Source organism: Nicotiana sylvestris, chromosome 10, assembly GCF_000393655.2.
Source record: "Nicotiana sylvestris chromosome 10, ASM39365v2, whole genome shotgun sequence".
NCBI classification, from domain to species: domain Eukaryota; kingdom Viridiplantae; phylum Streptophyta; class Magnoliopsida; order Solanales; family Solanaceae; genus Nicotiana; species Nicotiana sylvestris.
Genome location: NC_091066.1, coordinates 127,912,093 through 127,928,246, shown reverse-complemented (window position 1 = coordinate 127,928,246; position 16,154 = coordinate 127,912,093). Strand labels below are relative to the sequence as shown.

At 37.3% G+C, this 16,154-nt stretch overlaps 1 protein-coding gene across 1 annotated transcript; it reads right to left on the bottom strand.

Annotated features, from left to right (window-relative positions):
- Positions 1-7,198: 7,198 nt before the first annotated feature.
- On the bottom strand, positions 7,199-12,381 carry LOC104246914 (uncharacterized protein At4g28440). Its single transcript, XM_009802822.2, has 3 exons — positions 12,269-12,381; positions 11,837-12,056; positions 7,199-7,706 (listed from the first exon to the last, which is right to left on the bottom strand). Exons 2-3 carry the CDS (start codon positions 12,039-12,041, stop codon positions 7,516-7,518), a joined length of 396 nt encoding a protein of 131 aa, XP_009801124.1. The 5' UTR covers positions 12,042-12,056; positions 12,269-12,381; the 3' UTR covers positions 7,199-7,515.
- Between the last annotated feature and the right edge of the window lie 3,773 nt (positions 12,382-16,154).

Here is a 16,154-nt window from a genome sequence, read left to right as displayed (position 1 = left end):
ATGAATTTTTGGTTATGTCTTTCGGGCTGACCAATGCCCCAGCAGCGTTCATGCATTTGATGAACAGTGTACTTCAGCCTTATCTGGATGCATTTGTTATTGTATTCATTGATGATATCCTGGTGTATTCGCGTAGCCAGGAGGAGCATGCCCAGCATTTGCGTGTGGTGTTGCAGAGATTGAGAGAGAAGAAGTTTTATGCGGACAGTCCGAGCGTACTATTCAGATATTGGAGGATATGTTGCGTGCCTGCGTGATTGATTTTGGAGGTTCTTGGGTTGAATTTTTACCACTTGCAGAGTTTGCCTACAACAACAGCTATCAGTCCAGTATTCAGATGGCACCGTATGAGGCCTTATATGGGAGGCGGTGTAGAACTTCAGTGGGTTGGTTTGAGCCCGGTGAGGCTAGGTTGTTGGGGACAGATTTGGTCCAGGATGCCTTAGAAAAGGTGAAGGTAATCAGAAAAGACTTCGCACAGCTCAGTCGCGTCAGAAGAGTTATGCGGATCGGAAGGTCCGAGATGTGTCATTTATGGAGGGCGAGAAGGTTTTGCTGAAGGTTTCGCCGATGAAGGGTGTTATGAGGTTCGAAAAGAAAGAGAAGTTGAGTCTACGGTTTATTGGACCATTTGAGATACTTAGGAGGATTGGAGAGGTGGCTTACGAGCTTGCTTTGCCGCCTAGATTGTCGGGTGTTCATCCGGTATTCCATGTGTCCATGCTCCGGAAGTACATTAGGGACCCGTCTCATATTTTAGATTTCAGTACAGTACAGTTAGATGAAAATTTGACTTATAATGTGGAGCCAGTGGCTATTTTGAGTCGACAGGTTCAAAAATTGAGATCAAAAGATATAGCATCAGTGAAAGTACAGTAGAGAGGTCGGCCCGTGGAGGAGGCTACTTGGGAGACCGAGCAGGAGATGCGGAGCAGGTACCCGCACTTATTTGAAATTCCAGGTATGTTTCTTAACTCGCTCGAGGACAAGCGTTTGTTTTAGTTGGGGAGAATGTAACGACCCGAACCGTTGTTTCCTGTATTTTCGTCTCATATTCCCCGTTAAATGCTTATTCATGTTCAATATGTGTACTTGGTGAATTTGAGTCAATTCGGATCGAGTTTGGTATGAAATGGGACAATTAGTCTCTTTAAGTAAGAATTAGTTTGGAAAAGTCAACCAGACGTTGACTTGTGAGTTGGAGGGCTCGGAATTGAATTCCGGTGATTCGGTTAGTTTCGGGGGATGATTTAAGGCATAGGAGCGCAATCGGAATTAATTTTGGAGGTCCGATGAAGAAATTAGCTCATTTTGGCGAAGTTAGTATTTTGGCGATTTCCGGTTGATAGGTGAAATTTTGATCAGACGGTCGGAATGCAATTCCGAGAATTTCTGTAGCTTCGTTATGCCATTTTGGATATGTGTGCAAAATTTCAAGTCATTCGGACATATTTTGGTCGAGTTTTTGATCGAATGCTCGTTTTGGAAGTTTTAAAGGAACTTAGACTTGAATTCGATGTAATTCGATAATTTATTGTTAGTCGAGGTGTTTTGATAATTGGAACAAGTTTGAATAATATTATAAGATGTATTGGTATTTTTGGTTGAGGTCCCGAGGACCTCGAGGTGATTACGGATGGCTAATGGGAACTTTTGAAGTGTGCACAAGACCTCACTTTAAATAACCATATCTCCAGTTATATAAAGAGTTGTGTGAGGATATACCTATCATATTAAAGCCCTTTGAGTCTAGTTTCCAACGCAACAAACCATTTGTAATTTGGAGTTGAATACAGAAAGTTATGATCATTTTACTGGGCATGTGTCAGTAGCTCGGCCTTAGCGCGGGAGCGCGTAGCCAGCGCTAATTGCGTTTTCTTCTGCCTCACTAGAGCAGGATTAGCGCGGGCGCGCTAGTGTCAGGCCTCTAAATACACCTAAGGACGGGAAATGACGGACTTTGAGTCATTTCTCAAGCCTAGGGCTTCCCCAACACCTCCAATTCGACCAAGGCACCCAATTGCACTCCTAAGGTATGATTTTTGGAGTATTTTGAGTTGATTACTACTCCCAAACACTTATATTAACATGGATTGATCTTAAAAATCCTTAGATTTTCAAGAAATTCCTTCAAGAACTCAAAGGAGGGTTTTGCAAGATTTCTTCCAAAAGGTAATCCTACACCCTTAGACTCACATATACGAATATATTATGGGAATATGAGTATGAATCAAGTATTACAACTTATTGTATGTTGGTTGGAAGCCATCAATTCCCAGTTTAAATACATGAACATGGTAGGGATTTAAAGGTGTTTATTTGATGGAATTTTTGTTGGTTTGGGTGTGAATGGTTGATCACACATGTGATGTTAGGAATATAAATTGTTAAAGAATATTAGTGGGATGAATTGTTGGTTAATGGTGATAGTTGGAGGAACCAATGCTATAGTTAAGAGGTGTAAATATTTATGCCTACAAGATGTTTGATAATATGCTTAAATGGCATAATTTATGGGATCTAGTACTAATATTGGCCCTATTGAGTGTTGTATTGTAGATTGAAGTTACATAACTGTATGGGATCACTATAGTATCATTAAGGGGCAAATTTCAGATATGCATGGTTAAAACGCCGTCTTTTAGAAATCGAACTTCATCGATGTTTGTGTGATTTTTGGCAGATTCGTCACACGAGGAGGCCAATTAGAGAGGCAAGGGCATAGCGAGCTAGAGGTGAGTAATGATTTTAAATGATGCACTGAGGGTTTGAAACCCCGGATTGCACAACATACTGCTATGTTGAGATGAGACACGTGTTGTATGACGACTGCGAGGTCATTTACTATTAGGGATTGTGACTTGGTCCAATCCCAGTTGATATTTTTACCGCGTAATTGATAAAGATTTATTGTTTTTCACTATGATTGGGCTTATTGCCATATTTGGGCTTCGTGCCAATTATCTGAAATCTTTTGTGAATTTACATCACTATTTTCCTCACGAATTGAAATATTATTTGAACTCAGTCCAATTGAATTATATTATTTTGTGAACTCAGCTACATTTATACTCAACTCGAGATTTAATGATATTTATAATGTTGTTGAGCTGAGCACTATTGTTTTACTGATGCCCAAGAGGCTTATGATTATTTTCTGGACTGATTGAGGCCGAGGGCCATACGTGAGGATATGTTGAGTGATGTGAGGAGGCTTTCAGGCCTCGAGTGTTATATGAGGAGGCTTTCAGGCCTCGTGTGTGATGTGTGAAGGCTTTCAGGCCTATTGATATTGCGCTTGGGCTGTAGGAGCCCCTCCGGAGTCTGTACACACCCCCAGTGAGCGCAGGGTACCCAGGTGAGTTGGGAGTGGGCCCGAGAGGCCGTTGCTTGTGTGTGGTGAGTTGGGAGTGAGCCCGAGGGGCTGATGTTGTGTGCTGGTGAGTTGGGAGTGAGCCCGAGGGGCTGATACTATACTGAGATTTACATATTGAGCCCGAGGGGCAAGCTTTTGATTTATCCTTACTGTGGAAATTATTTGTCTTTACTGTTTTAAAAGAAGAATTATCTGATACTCACTATTTTACTGTATAACTGATTTTACTGCTTGGGATAGCGCTATATTGTGCCGTTATGAGATTTCATGTTTTCAGTCGTTATTTATTTTTATTACTCACTGGGTCGGAGTACTCACATTACTCCCTGCACCATGTGTGCAGATACAGGCAGAGCTGAGTTCGCTCCTGAGCGCTGATTCTTTCCAGACCAGGCGGTGACTAGGAGTAACGAGGTAGCTGTTGACGTCCGCAGCCCCGTTTTCTCCCTTATCTTTGTTATTTATGATAATTCCAGACTTTGTAAAATATTAGTAAACTCTGTAGTAGCTCATGACTTGTGACACCCCGATTTCGGGCTGAGTTGGGAGGGTTTTCCTTGTTCTATCACGTTTATTTCGCATTTAAGATTATACTGCCCATGATTTAGACTTATTCCTGCTAAGTAATTATAAAGAGATGTACTGTTTTGTTGATTGGCTGGCCTTGTCCTCACGAGAGGCGCCATCACGACCGGGTTGGGATTTTGGGTCGTGACAGTGTATTTATGAATAAATACTTTTTCAAGAAAATTCATAAAAACTTGAACAATTTTAAGTTGAATATATCAATTTAGATTTAAGATGATTGAGGACATATCCGGTAAAGTTTCTTCCTTTATTAGGCTGGATAAATAAGAAGCAACAACAACAACAACAACAACAACAACAATATAATCCCACAAGTAGGGTCTGGGGAGGGTAATATGTACGCAGACCTTACCCCTACCCCGAGGGGCAGAGAGGCTATTTCCAGGAGACCCTCGGCTCAAGAAAACAACAAGAGATGATATATTAGTACTATCAATAGACTCATAATAAAAGAGATAATTGCATAAAAGTACAGTCAGCGTAGGTGCTTTTCATCCACATAGCCATCATTTTAAGTTTTCATTCGTGTAGCTCATAAAAGTTTCACAATATGACATCATCGTCTGGATATAACTTTATAAATCTATATGTGATTTTTTATTTTTTGCACACAATCAACTTAAATCGATCATATACATTCCTATTGCAATTACAACAATGCAAACCAACTATAATACAACTTGAAAAAAATTTAAATTTTCTTCTGTCCTAAGTTCTAAATAGCAGAAACAAAAGAAATAAAAAATAAAATTGAAAAAAATGGGTACAAATTCGCAATTTGGCAGAGAAATCAACAAAAAAATTGACTTTATACATCGATTGTTCGAGAAAAAGTAAGAAAAAATTTAATTTCAGTTTTAAGTCCACATATGTTGTACATGTATAAAAATGTATAACTTAGTATAAACTCGTATATGGAATGTATAATAATGTATTCTAGTATTTCACCAACACAGAAAAGCAAAATTAGCTTTAACGCACATGTGAAATAGGAACTTACTTCAAAGAGAAAGACCACTGCACCAAAGTCGAACAGAAATCGCGAATAGAAAGAGTAATGTTGTATAACACTACTTACACACCTAATATACAACATTATACAATATTATACACTTATTATAATTTTGTATAATGTTGTATAATATTGTATAATGTTGTATATGAAAACTGAATTTCACCTTCAATTTCTTTTTTCAACTGGTATGATTCTCAAAACCAATGTTAATCATGCTCAATCAATCCAGTACTCTAAATTCTAGTTACTAAAAGCTTTTTTAATATTTTTAGCTTCACTCAAATAATTTCACCGATATTAATCAACACCCATTTGATTTTTTCACTAAAATACATCTTCCCCATGTCTATTAAAAAACTCATAAATTGGAATATGCTTAAAATCTCTGTCTAGAACTTCAATCTTAAAGAAATTTCAACAAAAATAAGAACTCAGTTCGGTCTTTTCAATCCAGAATTTCAATCTTGAAGAAATTTCAATAAAAATCAAGAACCCAGTTCTTTTCCAAATTTTACCTCACCAAATTCGCTCTCAAAGAGTTGCAAAGTAGTCCAACTGAACCAAATCTCTAGGTTGAAGCTTCTTGGACTATTATCAATTAATTTCAATAGTACCCTCTCGAATTTGAGCACGATTCTTTCATAAATTTTCAGATCTGAAAAGCTTCTAACTCCCTCAACCTAATTTTGGTTTGGATATCAAAATCTTGACTTCACAACAAACTTAGGAGAGGTGGCCACTGGAGTGGAGAGAAGAAGAGGAGAAAATCTAGAAGAGATGAGTGAAGATTGTTTGTGTTAAACATTGAAACTTTTATTTCAAGATATATACAATATGGGTCTCAGCGTGTAAAATTCCAAAATATGGGCTCTTTATGGTTATAGAACTGGGTCGGGTGATATACAGTGTAATTGTTCCATAATAAAATAACATAAAATAACATAACATAACATAAAATAACATAAAATAACAAAATAACAACAATATAAGAAATATAGGAAATACGAAAAAGATGAAAGGTATAATAATATCCAGCAGATAAAGTCCTGCATCAGTAACAACAATTATCATTTTCTTGTACTTACATACTTTTGTTTTTAACTTTTACTTTATTACTCAAACAAATTTTTTAATACCAACATTTATGTGATTGTTTAAAAACATAATACTTATTGAGATAGAGTACACGCGCAACGCGTGTGCTGAGAAACTAGTATATATATATATATATATATAGTGGAAAACTTCATATTGAGAAAGAAGAGCAGTTTATCAGGGATTAGAAACTTATTTAACCTTATAATTCTATAAAAGACCAGTAGCATGTGGTCATGCTATTAGAGTTATTAACCACTTTGAACTCATGCTATTAGAGTTAAACCAATATATAAAAAGCTATTAGCATTTAGCCACTCACAAGAAAAATATTTGGACCAAAAACACCCTCAACACAGACACAAGAAACAACTATAGCAATAGGTACTGGAATTCAAAGACTTGATAAGGTGAACCCTACTATAATATGTTGGGGTTCAAAAATTTGCTGAATTTTTAAACCCCAGGAACATATCATGGGTTCAATCCTTATAGCTTCAAACTCCAGCAATGATTCCTAGAGTTTAAACATTGTCTAGTTTGAACCCCAGCAATTATTCTCCGATTTGAGTTCGCTGATTTTAGAGCAAGCAGGCTAGAGCAATTACAGAGAACTGACAAGCCATAGCCTATAAGAGAACTTGCCCAAGCCAAAGAATGTTTGCCCATGAACAGCAATTATCTGCATTTTCCCACAGAGAAATAGCGCTAATACAAATAGCGTGTCTAATGCAGTGTAGAATTTTTGGCGTTAAATTTTAGAACTTTTGGCACTTGGGAAGAGCACTATTAACTTCAAACACCATAATTAACAGGCTATGTTATTACTTTTCCATGTTCAAGTCAACTTATGCACGCTTCGACTATTCCACCTAGTAATTGTCACCTCCCACGAACAAAAATACCAAATAACTCTACCTACGACCGAAGTTACCTCTGTGATCAGCATTGCAAACCTCATTGTTTCAAAACTAAACCTTACGTCCTCATAAGATCAGAATTATATCTGCAACTAATCCAGGATGACAGTTCCTACTGTTAATTTTGTTTATTAGTTCTGGTTGAAGATAATGGAACAAGAGTCAAATAGTGTCCTTTCCTGAGAACCCAAATATGGAAAAAAGTTGGAGCAAAGGGAAAGAAAGAAGTTATAAGCAAATATACTAAAGTTCTATGGTGGCTACAAAAAAACAAAACGATGGCGCATAATACTTCGAAAATCAATCCTCCAAAAAAAAAAAGAGCAAGTTGTACTACGGTTTATTGCAGCTACATGACTTGCTATCTACAAAACATTTGGACCAGTCGCCTCAACTACAAAAAGCTTTCTGACAAAACAACTAAGTAGTTTTCGCTCAACTGATATTAGTGCCCCTAAAGAACGAAACTTACTTATATTGCTTCTCTCTAACGGCATTACCGTTGTTATGGCTGCCTCGAATCACTGTTCAACAACAGTCACTTGTTCAAACTCAATAAGGGACAGATTGTTGTCTTCCTTGACAGAGAAACTAGCAGGTTCAGTAACTTCAATACGTCCCCATCTGTCCACTGCAAGTCTCATCGATCCCTTGAACATGTCAATTTTGGCATTGCGCAAAATTACAGTAGCACCTTCTGTCATCATGTCAACTGAAAAAGAAATCCCCAAGTTAATAAAAGGAAAAAGGTAAAGAGACACAATGAAATCCAAACACAATCCACGGAAGCAGTGGAAAAAAAAATTAGAGAGATTCAAGATACACTAATTGATTTTAACCTATAATGTGTAAGATACATGTTACTTGACAGCAAAGTCTTGATAATTTCAAAAGTAATCACCAAAATAATTACTAAATAGATACCAGCTTTCCAGAATGAAGGAGCCTATGAATCCAAATTACAGCCATCACATGAAGGTATCAGCTCAAGAAAAAAAGAGATGGGAAGAAAAACCTAAGTTGATCTGACATGGCAGTTTAGGAACCGCATTCGTGTCGATACGACACTGGATGGGTGTAGATATGGGATTCGTACCGGATATGGTCAAACAATTTTGGGTACTTTGACCATGACGGACGAAACAATTCGAGACAAGATACAGTAACTAAAACTAGGGAAGAAAATAACATACCTTATCTAAATCAATCATTTACTTACCTACAAAGATAATAAAAAATAAATCCACACTTTACAAGTTATACGTAAATATTCCTCAAAATTTCTCATAATATATATATTTTTATATTTTTGTTTTTTGAGTTATTTTTGGCCGGATTCCCGCAACCGTATCCGTACTAGGATCCGTATCCCCAAATCTTAGAAATTACATCCCGAAAGATCCGACTCTAGATCCGCACCCCCCATGGGACTCCCGCACCCTTGTCCAAGCAACTTAGAAAATAACATCATCGCCGAATTGACCGAGCAAATCAGGAAAGCTGAATATGAAGGCAGTGAAAAGAAGAACCTCCCTGACTAAATATTTAATTTCACAATTCTCCTTCCTTCGAAAATTTATATGATGCTTACAAGATGCAGAAACAGATAGAAAGTCAGCTTCCAGAAGACTGAGCTTAGTTTGCTAAATTTTGAAAGAAGCCAAGCATGGCTGGGATCGCACAGCCAACTACATGAAAGAAACTTAAGGAATGATTCCCTAATATATCTGATAACATACAGTTCATCCAGTAAAGACATGTAACATACCAATAAGTGAATGATATCTGCACTTGGTGGCTTGCCTTGATTACTTATGCAAAGTCATTTGCAGGGAAGATCATCGAGACTTCCTTTTATCTGTTTCTTCCACTATTTGGAAACTGAAAATGAAGATTTTACCTCACAAGACTAGAGACGTAATTAAGGTTTACAGAATAGTGGGATTCTTTTTTTTTAATAATCAGGAAGTTATTTGCTTTTAATGACTCCAAGATTGAGCTATTCAGAAGAATAGCATGTTGAATTACTTGTAAAAAGGAAGAAAAAGAATAACATGTTGAATGCCGACTGATTGCCTGATTGACTCACACTCCAGTCAGGTAAAATCTCAGCCTCAAAACTGCAACGGCAGCTAAGTTTCAGGTATGTCTCAACTCTCAAATATTCAAAAATATCATAACAAGTTTATCAGTTAAAATCAGTCGAAAATAAAAGAATCAGATTTAATTGCTTTGAATCTAACCAAAATAGCAACGAAAGCAAATGATCCATTAGGGATACCAATTAGTTTGAGTTGCCAATTAGTTGTTGTTACACTTACATCAGATATAGGTAAAGAGAATAAGTTTGAGATATAAAGAACCTCTAGTTTTTCAGAACCCCCAACTTACCTTAGAGAGAGACTAAATTTGGAATGTAGCAGCTCAAATAGAGCAGAATATGTATAGAGGATTCATATTGCCCAACCCCAACTTGTCTGGGCTGGAGGCATAGATTGATTGCTTGAATCAAAATAACAATGGTTTGGATAATTTTCCCATATTTCCAAAGAAAATTGAACTAGGATCAAGAATCAAAATAAGGGATATTGAACTCTATTTTTCTCCTATTTATGTACCATAGATCGGCAAGATCTGAACCTAATCCAACAGTCATTAAACCGTGGCAGAATAACTAAAGAGCAAAAGTTTCTCCTATTGTTTCCCTTCATGATCCTACTTTTGGAAACGCAAAATGGTAAACACCAGAGAACTTAACTTGTCTAAATTTGACGATCAGCTAGAGCTATGAACTGTATTCCAGCAAACATGTTAGTCCCTAGGGTTCACTCCCCTCGACTCACATAATACATAGTAACAGTTTAACACTAAACATGCTAGACCATGTGTCTAGAGGACAAAAAAATCTTTTACATGAGCAATTCTTGCCAAGTACTAACCATAAAGCTATTCACATATTGGAAGGTGGACCCAGTATCAACAGGTGAGAGAGCAATTAATATGAACATGCTCCTAGGGGCCGTTTCAAAATTTCTCATGACTTTAATAGTTAGCCAAACCTCAAATCATGCCGAGGTCCAGTACCTAATCTGATCAGCTCTTCATCCCAAAGCTAAGATTGTCTCATGAAAAAGCCTTTTGAAGTAGACAAAACTAGAAAATAGCAATCTGATTCTGTTTTGCTGCTTTGACCGGTATCAATCCGACCCAATATACCAGAAGTCTTTACAATCATATAATCTTGGATCCTAAAGAGTAAGGAGGGTACAAAAGCTTAAGCATGGACCACAACCAGAGGCGGATCTAGGATTTAGATGTTGCGGGTGCCACATTATTTTGAACATAGACATATTCATTTATATGGTCCAAATAGAATATATTTATACGGTCCAAATAGAGTAAATATTCAGTCTGTTTGATCACCTTTGTGCTTCCGCTCAGACAAATCAATTAAATGAAAAATGTACTAATTATGACAACTTGACGCAATAAGGGTTTTTTTCCTGATGGGAGAGAAGATAATTGGAAGAAGAAAATTAATTTTTTATATATATACACACACACGAAGTTTCTTTGCAAAATGTTCGTTGGCTTTTTTATCCTTTAAAATAAATTCATATTGAATGAAATTATTATCAATTTTTTTGAATATTTAGAACTTTAAGATTCAATAAAAGTATGGTTATTAAATCTTTCTTCATTTGAGTAGAAAGTCCTAATGTGTAGGACTTTAAGTTCCAATAAGCTTATATAAATTATTTTCTTATTTAAATTATGTAACATAATTATAATACCTTTCATGCTAATTTTTCTAATATCTATATCAATTGTAAGAGAATATAAATTGATAATAAGAAAGAATCATGAACTACCTGATACGGTGATACTCCTACTAATAAATATGAAGGAGTCCTTGAGTAACTCAAATTAAAACTTTAAAAAAAAAACAAGAAAGAAAGAAAGCAGTGAAGTGTAGTTTAGGGTACTCTAATAATTGTAGTCAAATTGTTGTCTATTTGATACAGCAAGCCAAAACATTAAAATTAACACAAGACTGATTCGATCTCTCGCCGTAAGGAGGACACTTTGAGCTTCTACCACTGGCACCTTAGGGACTTTTGTTACTCCGGGTGGCAACTCTTTTATTTAACTTATTTCGGCCATACATATATACATGGAATTTCTACCGAAGCTTGAGGGTGGCGTACCACCCCCTCGGGCCTCAATAGATCCGACCCTGACCACAGCGTAGATCACAGAAATATGTGCCTCTAGAACAACTCCAAGGAAGATTATAGAAGAACACAGATATTATCACCCTAAGAGATTTTCTGATTTTTACCAAGTGCTAGTATCTTAGACAGTAGACACCATAAGAGCTGACAGTCTGAGACTTTGACAACATGGCCTTAAAAACAAACGCAAAAGCGTGGTGATTGGAAAATTACCAACTATTATTCCCTACGCTTAGCATTAAGCATTAGATCACACCGTATTCAGGTACCTCATTGTTCTCCCCCCCCCCCCAAAAAACAGCATTAGCACATCAAGTTCCCAGCAGGAATGTATGATAAGACCATAAAAAGCACGAAAACTTAGACCAATTAGATCCCTTACTTAGTTAATTAATATTAAAGGTACAATCTTTACTACCCTTATCCCCTTATTATCCAGATTAATCTTTTATTTTACAACCAATGAATCCCTGAGAGCAAGCTAATGCACGTCTGGAAATTTGGGGGATACCCTTCTGGCCTTCTCCATATTATACAGATTAATCTCAAAGGGACATAATAGGCAATAGGATTCTCTCCTTTTACAGGTAAATACTAAATTCAATACCTTGATCATTTCTAGCAGTGAAAATGATCATTCCAGTTTCATCACCAACCAAGCATTCAGCTAATCGCATCTGGCGGCTTTGATTTCCCCTTGGCACTACCGTTTTTGTATTAACCACCTTCACCGTAAGATTTAGGCCTGTAGCCATTGGTCTAAGCTGATCAACCTTAGTGAAAACTGGCTGCTGCTTCTTTGGTTCACCCATTTTTTTATTTTATACCTAACAAAAACTCAAAAAGATCAAATTTTTACGCATACCCAATCAAGAAATTGAAAAATAGACTCGAACACATTCAAAAAATACAACAGGTCAAAGAAAAACCAAATCTCGGTCAATAAACCACCGCAGAAAGATGCCGAGAAAACAGAAAAAATGCGAAGAAATTTTATTATTTTGAAGAAATAATAGAAGAGATTTGAGTTTTGGTTTACCTGAATTGCAGAGGAAATTGAGATCTGAGTATTCTTCTGGAGATTCAGAATGGAAGTAGGAAAACACAATGGAGACCTCAGGCTTGGGACTTTGGTTTTGACGAGAGGACAAAATATCAGTTTGCTCCCGGAAATTGTTGAAAAGTTCTAATATGCCCCCTAAGAAAATAGTGTTCTACAATTAGTCCTCAACAAATAGTTTTAATATACCCGCTTTGGAGGCCGACTAGATCTTGATTCGTGCCGAAAAGTTTCACATTAGGGGTAAATTGTTACCTAATAAAGGCGATTTCATACAGCAACTCTTTTTTTTTTGCATTTATTAAATTCCAAATTAATTGGTCTGACTCTGCCATTTGGTATCAGAGTCCGATTCTGAAACTTGTGGGCACGATAATGGCGGAAGGCGCACGAATGAAGTTGGTGGATGAAAAGCTTGCAAAACACGATAAAGCGATGGAGGAACTGACAGCCACCTGTAAGGGACTGAATGAGACACGGATGGATATACGTAGAGCTCTTAGGCAGATCATGGATCGACTGACTGCGCTTGAGGAAGCACCTGCTAGAGTAGCTGACAATGCAAATTCTCTAGGCTATAGACTAATACCCAGGCCTGTGAGAGCAGCAGAAAATGTCAATCCACTTGGCAATAGACTGCTACCAGCACCTGGCTATGACACTACAACTAAAAGGATTCTAGGTTGGCCAATACCTCTTCCCAAATGGGAACTTCCGTGTTCGAAGGTGATGAACCTAAGGTTGGGCCTAGAAAATGTGAAAGGCATTTTAAATTTTATAGAACTGCTGAAAATATGAAGGTAGATGTTGTTGCTTTATACTTGAATTGTGTAGCTCAAATTTTGTATAATTCCCTCATTTTAAGTAGGGGAATAATAACTTGGGGGGAATTTAAAGATGAACTATGTATTAACTTTGGTGAAACCTTAATGGAAGACACTATAGAGGAATTCAATAAATTAAATCAAACTATATCAGTAAGAGAAGTTTCGGAAAAATTCGAAGACCTTAAGGCACAAATGATAATGAGGAACCATGTCTTAAATGAGTCTCACTTCTTATCTAGCTTTATGTGGTCCTTTAAGGAAAAAATCAAATAGACAATGAAATTGTCTAAACCTGCTTGAATGAAGCCATTGAGCAGGCTAGAATGCAGGGAAAAGTTATTGAGGTTGTGCATAGAAAGGACAGCTCGACTGGGATGGGTGCTTCACAAACTAGAGTTATAAATGCGAACAGAACCTTAAACACAATACCCAACAGAACTAGAGTCTATAGACTGAGCCCTGAGGTATATGAATATAGAAAGTCCAATCATTTGTGTTTTAAATATGGCGAAAAATATGCTCTTAGTCACCAGTACAAAACTAGACAACTAGAATATTTAGTGAGTGAAGATTAAGATAGTCCTGCAACAGTGCTAATAGAATGTCACGACCCAAACTGGAGGGCCATGACTAGCACCCGACCATACTTGCCGAGCACCAACGTACATTTCATATAACCTTCATTATTATCTTTTAGGGCTGACGAGATCAATATAAATGGTAGACCTGGATCATGGACAACAAGCAACAAAATATGATGGCATGAACATACATAGCAGAGGATGACCAGACAATCAAGAAACTACATATAAGGTATGAGCTACCATGCTACCATGAAAGACTATATAACAAAAATCAGCCGACAAGGCATACCAAACTATACATGAGTCGACACTTGTCTATGAGCCTCTAAAAGAACATAAGTGCTACAACATAGCCGGAATAGGGCCCCGACATACCCATAATGTCTATAATAAAAATGCATACCAAGACCAAGGCAAGTCCGGAGAAGGGATCTCGCCAATCACCGCTGAACTGGACAGTCTACTGTGGTGGGGGAGCTGCACCTGCTTGTCTATCAGGACCTGCAACACGACATGCAGCGTCCACAAATAAAAGGACGTCAGTACAAATAAAGTACTGAGTATGTAAGGCAGGGAACCATAAATACGATCAATAATGTAAGCAAGGATAAAGAATATACAACCTGTAACATCTTAGTACCTCTGAGGGCTACTGACATGAAATGCATGATACATATGTATAAATACATAAACCTTTAAAACATTCGCCTTTGTAGGCATCATCATCATCATATCGTACTCGGCCATAATAGGCTCGGTAAAAAACGTACCCGACCATCATAAGGCTCGGTAGAATCGTACCCAGTCACGTGGAGCTCGGTAAAACCCAACTGATCAGTGGTTGCACAATAGGTGTCGTACCTGGACAACTATAGCGTGGCTCGATAGAGTAAAATAGATACATATATATAATGCATGCTCGACTCATGGAATTACATTCTAAACCTTTCGGAGTGACGTAAGGTCGGTATCCTTTGTACACGTTATTAGGACTAACTCTTCACTATGAACCTTATAAGAATCAGGAAGTACCAACAACATTGATAACATAAGAATAAGAGAAGTAACATTAACATCAATCGTTCCATAAGAGGGAAAACAATGTAAGTACTGCTAGCTTCTAAGAGTAGAGTATCTTGGAAGCTCGTTCATTACATTATGTACAATCGGAGTCGTGCAAAAGAAGGAAAGGGATAGCCTCACATACCTTGTATATACTGCCCCAATCTCAAGCTATGCAATTGTCAAAACTCCTTAGTCTACAATAAGAGAAACGATACTATCGTTATCATTTAAGCGTCATAACTATTATGTATCGACCACAACCTATTTTACGATGAAACGGACAGCACCTCCCCTATATATATGACTTCACACCATTCAAAACAATCACCAAACAGCCCAAACAACATCAATAATAAACATATTGAGCCTCCCAAAATAGTCCACGCACAGCCTAATCACTCCATACGTACGACGACCACCGTAGTCGTGTCAAACGACCCGGAAATGTTATGAATAACTATCATCCCACAACCCTATATATATATATGGTGTTTCTCCACACCCTTCCTCCTCCAAAACTCCACAAAACAGTAGTAAAATACACAGCCCAACAGCAACGCAAAACAGTCCACAAAACAATAACATTACTACCAAGCCTTTCGATATATATTTCACAAGTTCTAGCTTCAATGGCTTAGCCGCAACTTGGATAATCTTAAATACATATAGAGTAAGAGGTTCCTTACCTTTATACAGAAATAAAAACTCCAATTTGACCTTAAATTTCCATGAAATATCCCTCCAATGCTGCCACAACAACAAAAAAGCGAAACTAGCGATCAATTAGTGTTTTTCGGCACTAGAATCACTTTAGAAGGCTTGAAATCACCTAGGATTGATATTAAGAACATGAGGGAGTATTTACAGAACATAAACCCTTTAAAACAACCTCCCACACGAGCTGGAACGACACAAAAATGAGCAACAACAAGAAGAACAAGAGACTTACTAGCGCCACGGAATTCCCGACACTTGATTTGTGTTGTTTGCCCTTTTTTTGGGTCTTGAATCTTGAGAGAACCTTGAGAGGATGTTCCTAGGGTTCTAAGGTCTGAAAATAGTGAGAAGAAATGACTTAAAATGGGTTGGAGTCATCCTATATAGGTCCAAATATCTTAAACCGCCTTAGTGGGCCCCATGGAGAGGTGCTTGGCGCAGTCTCGCAAAAATGTGAATATCTTTCTACTCCGAGATCGTATCGATGAACGATTTAATGCGTTGGAGACTAGACTCATAGATCTTTAATTTGATTGGTAGATCACCCCGTAATTCCTTGTAAATTAGGAGAAAAGATTAGAAACATTTGATCTAATATTTAAGTAAAATTATGAACCTAAGTTGTGACAGCTTTTGTCGACTTTTGTTTCATAACTCGTTTGACTTCAAGAC

Excerpts from the sequence above, each read along its gene's own strand:
- LOC104246914 (XM_009802822.2), bottom strand. The coding sequence starts at position 12,041 with ATGGGTGAACCAAAGAAGCAGCAGCCAGTTTTCACTAAGGTTGATCAG. Across the intron at positions 7,707-11,836 it reads CACTGCTAGAAATGATCAAG|TTGACATGATGACAGAAGGT; the intron begins GTATTGAATTTA and ends TTTCTTTTTCAG.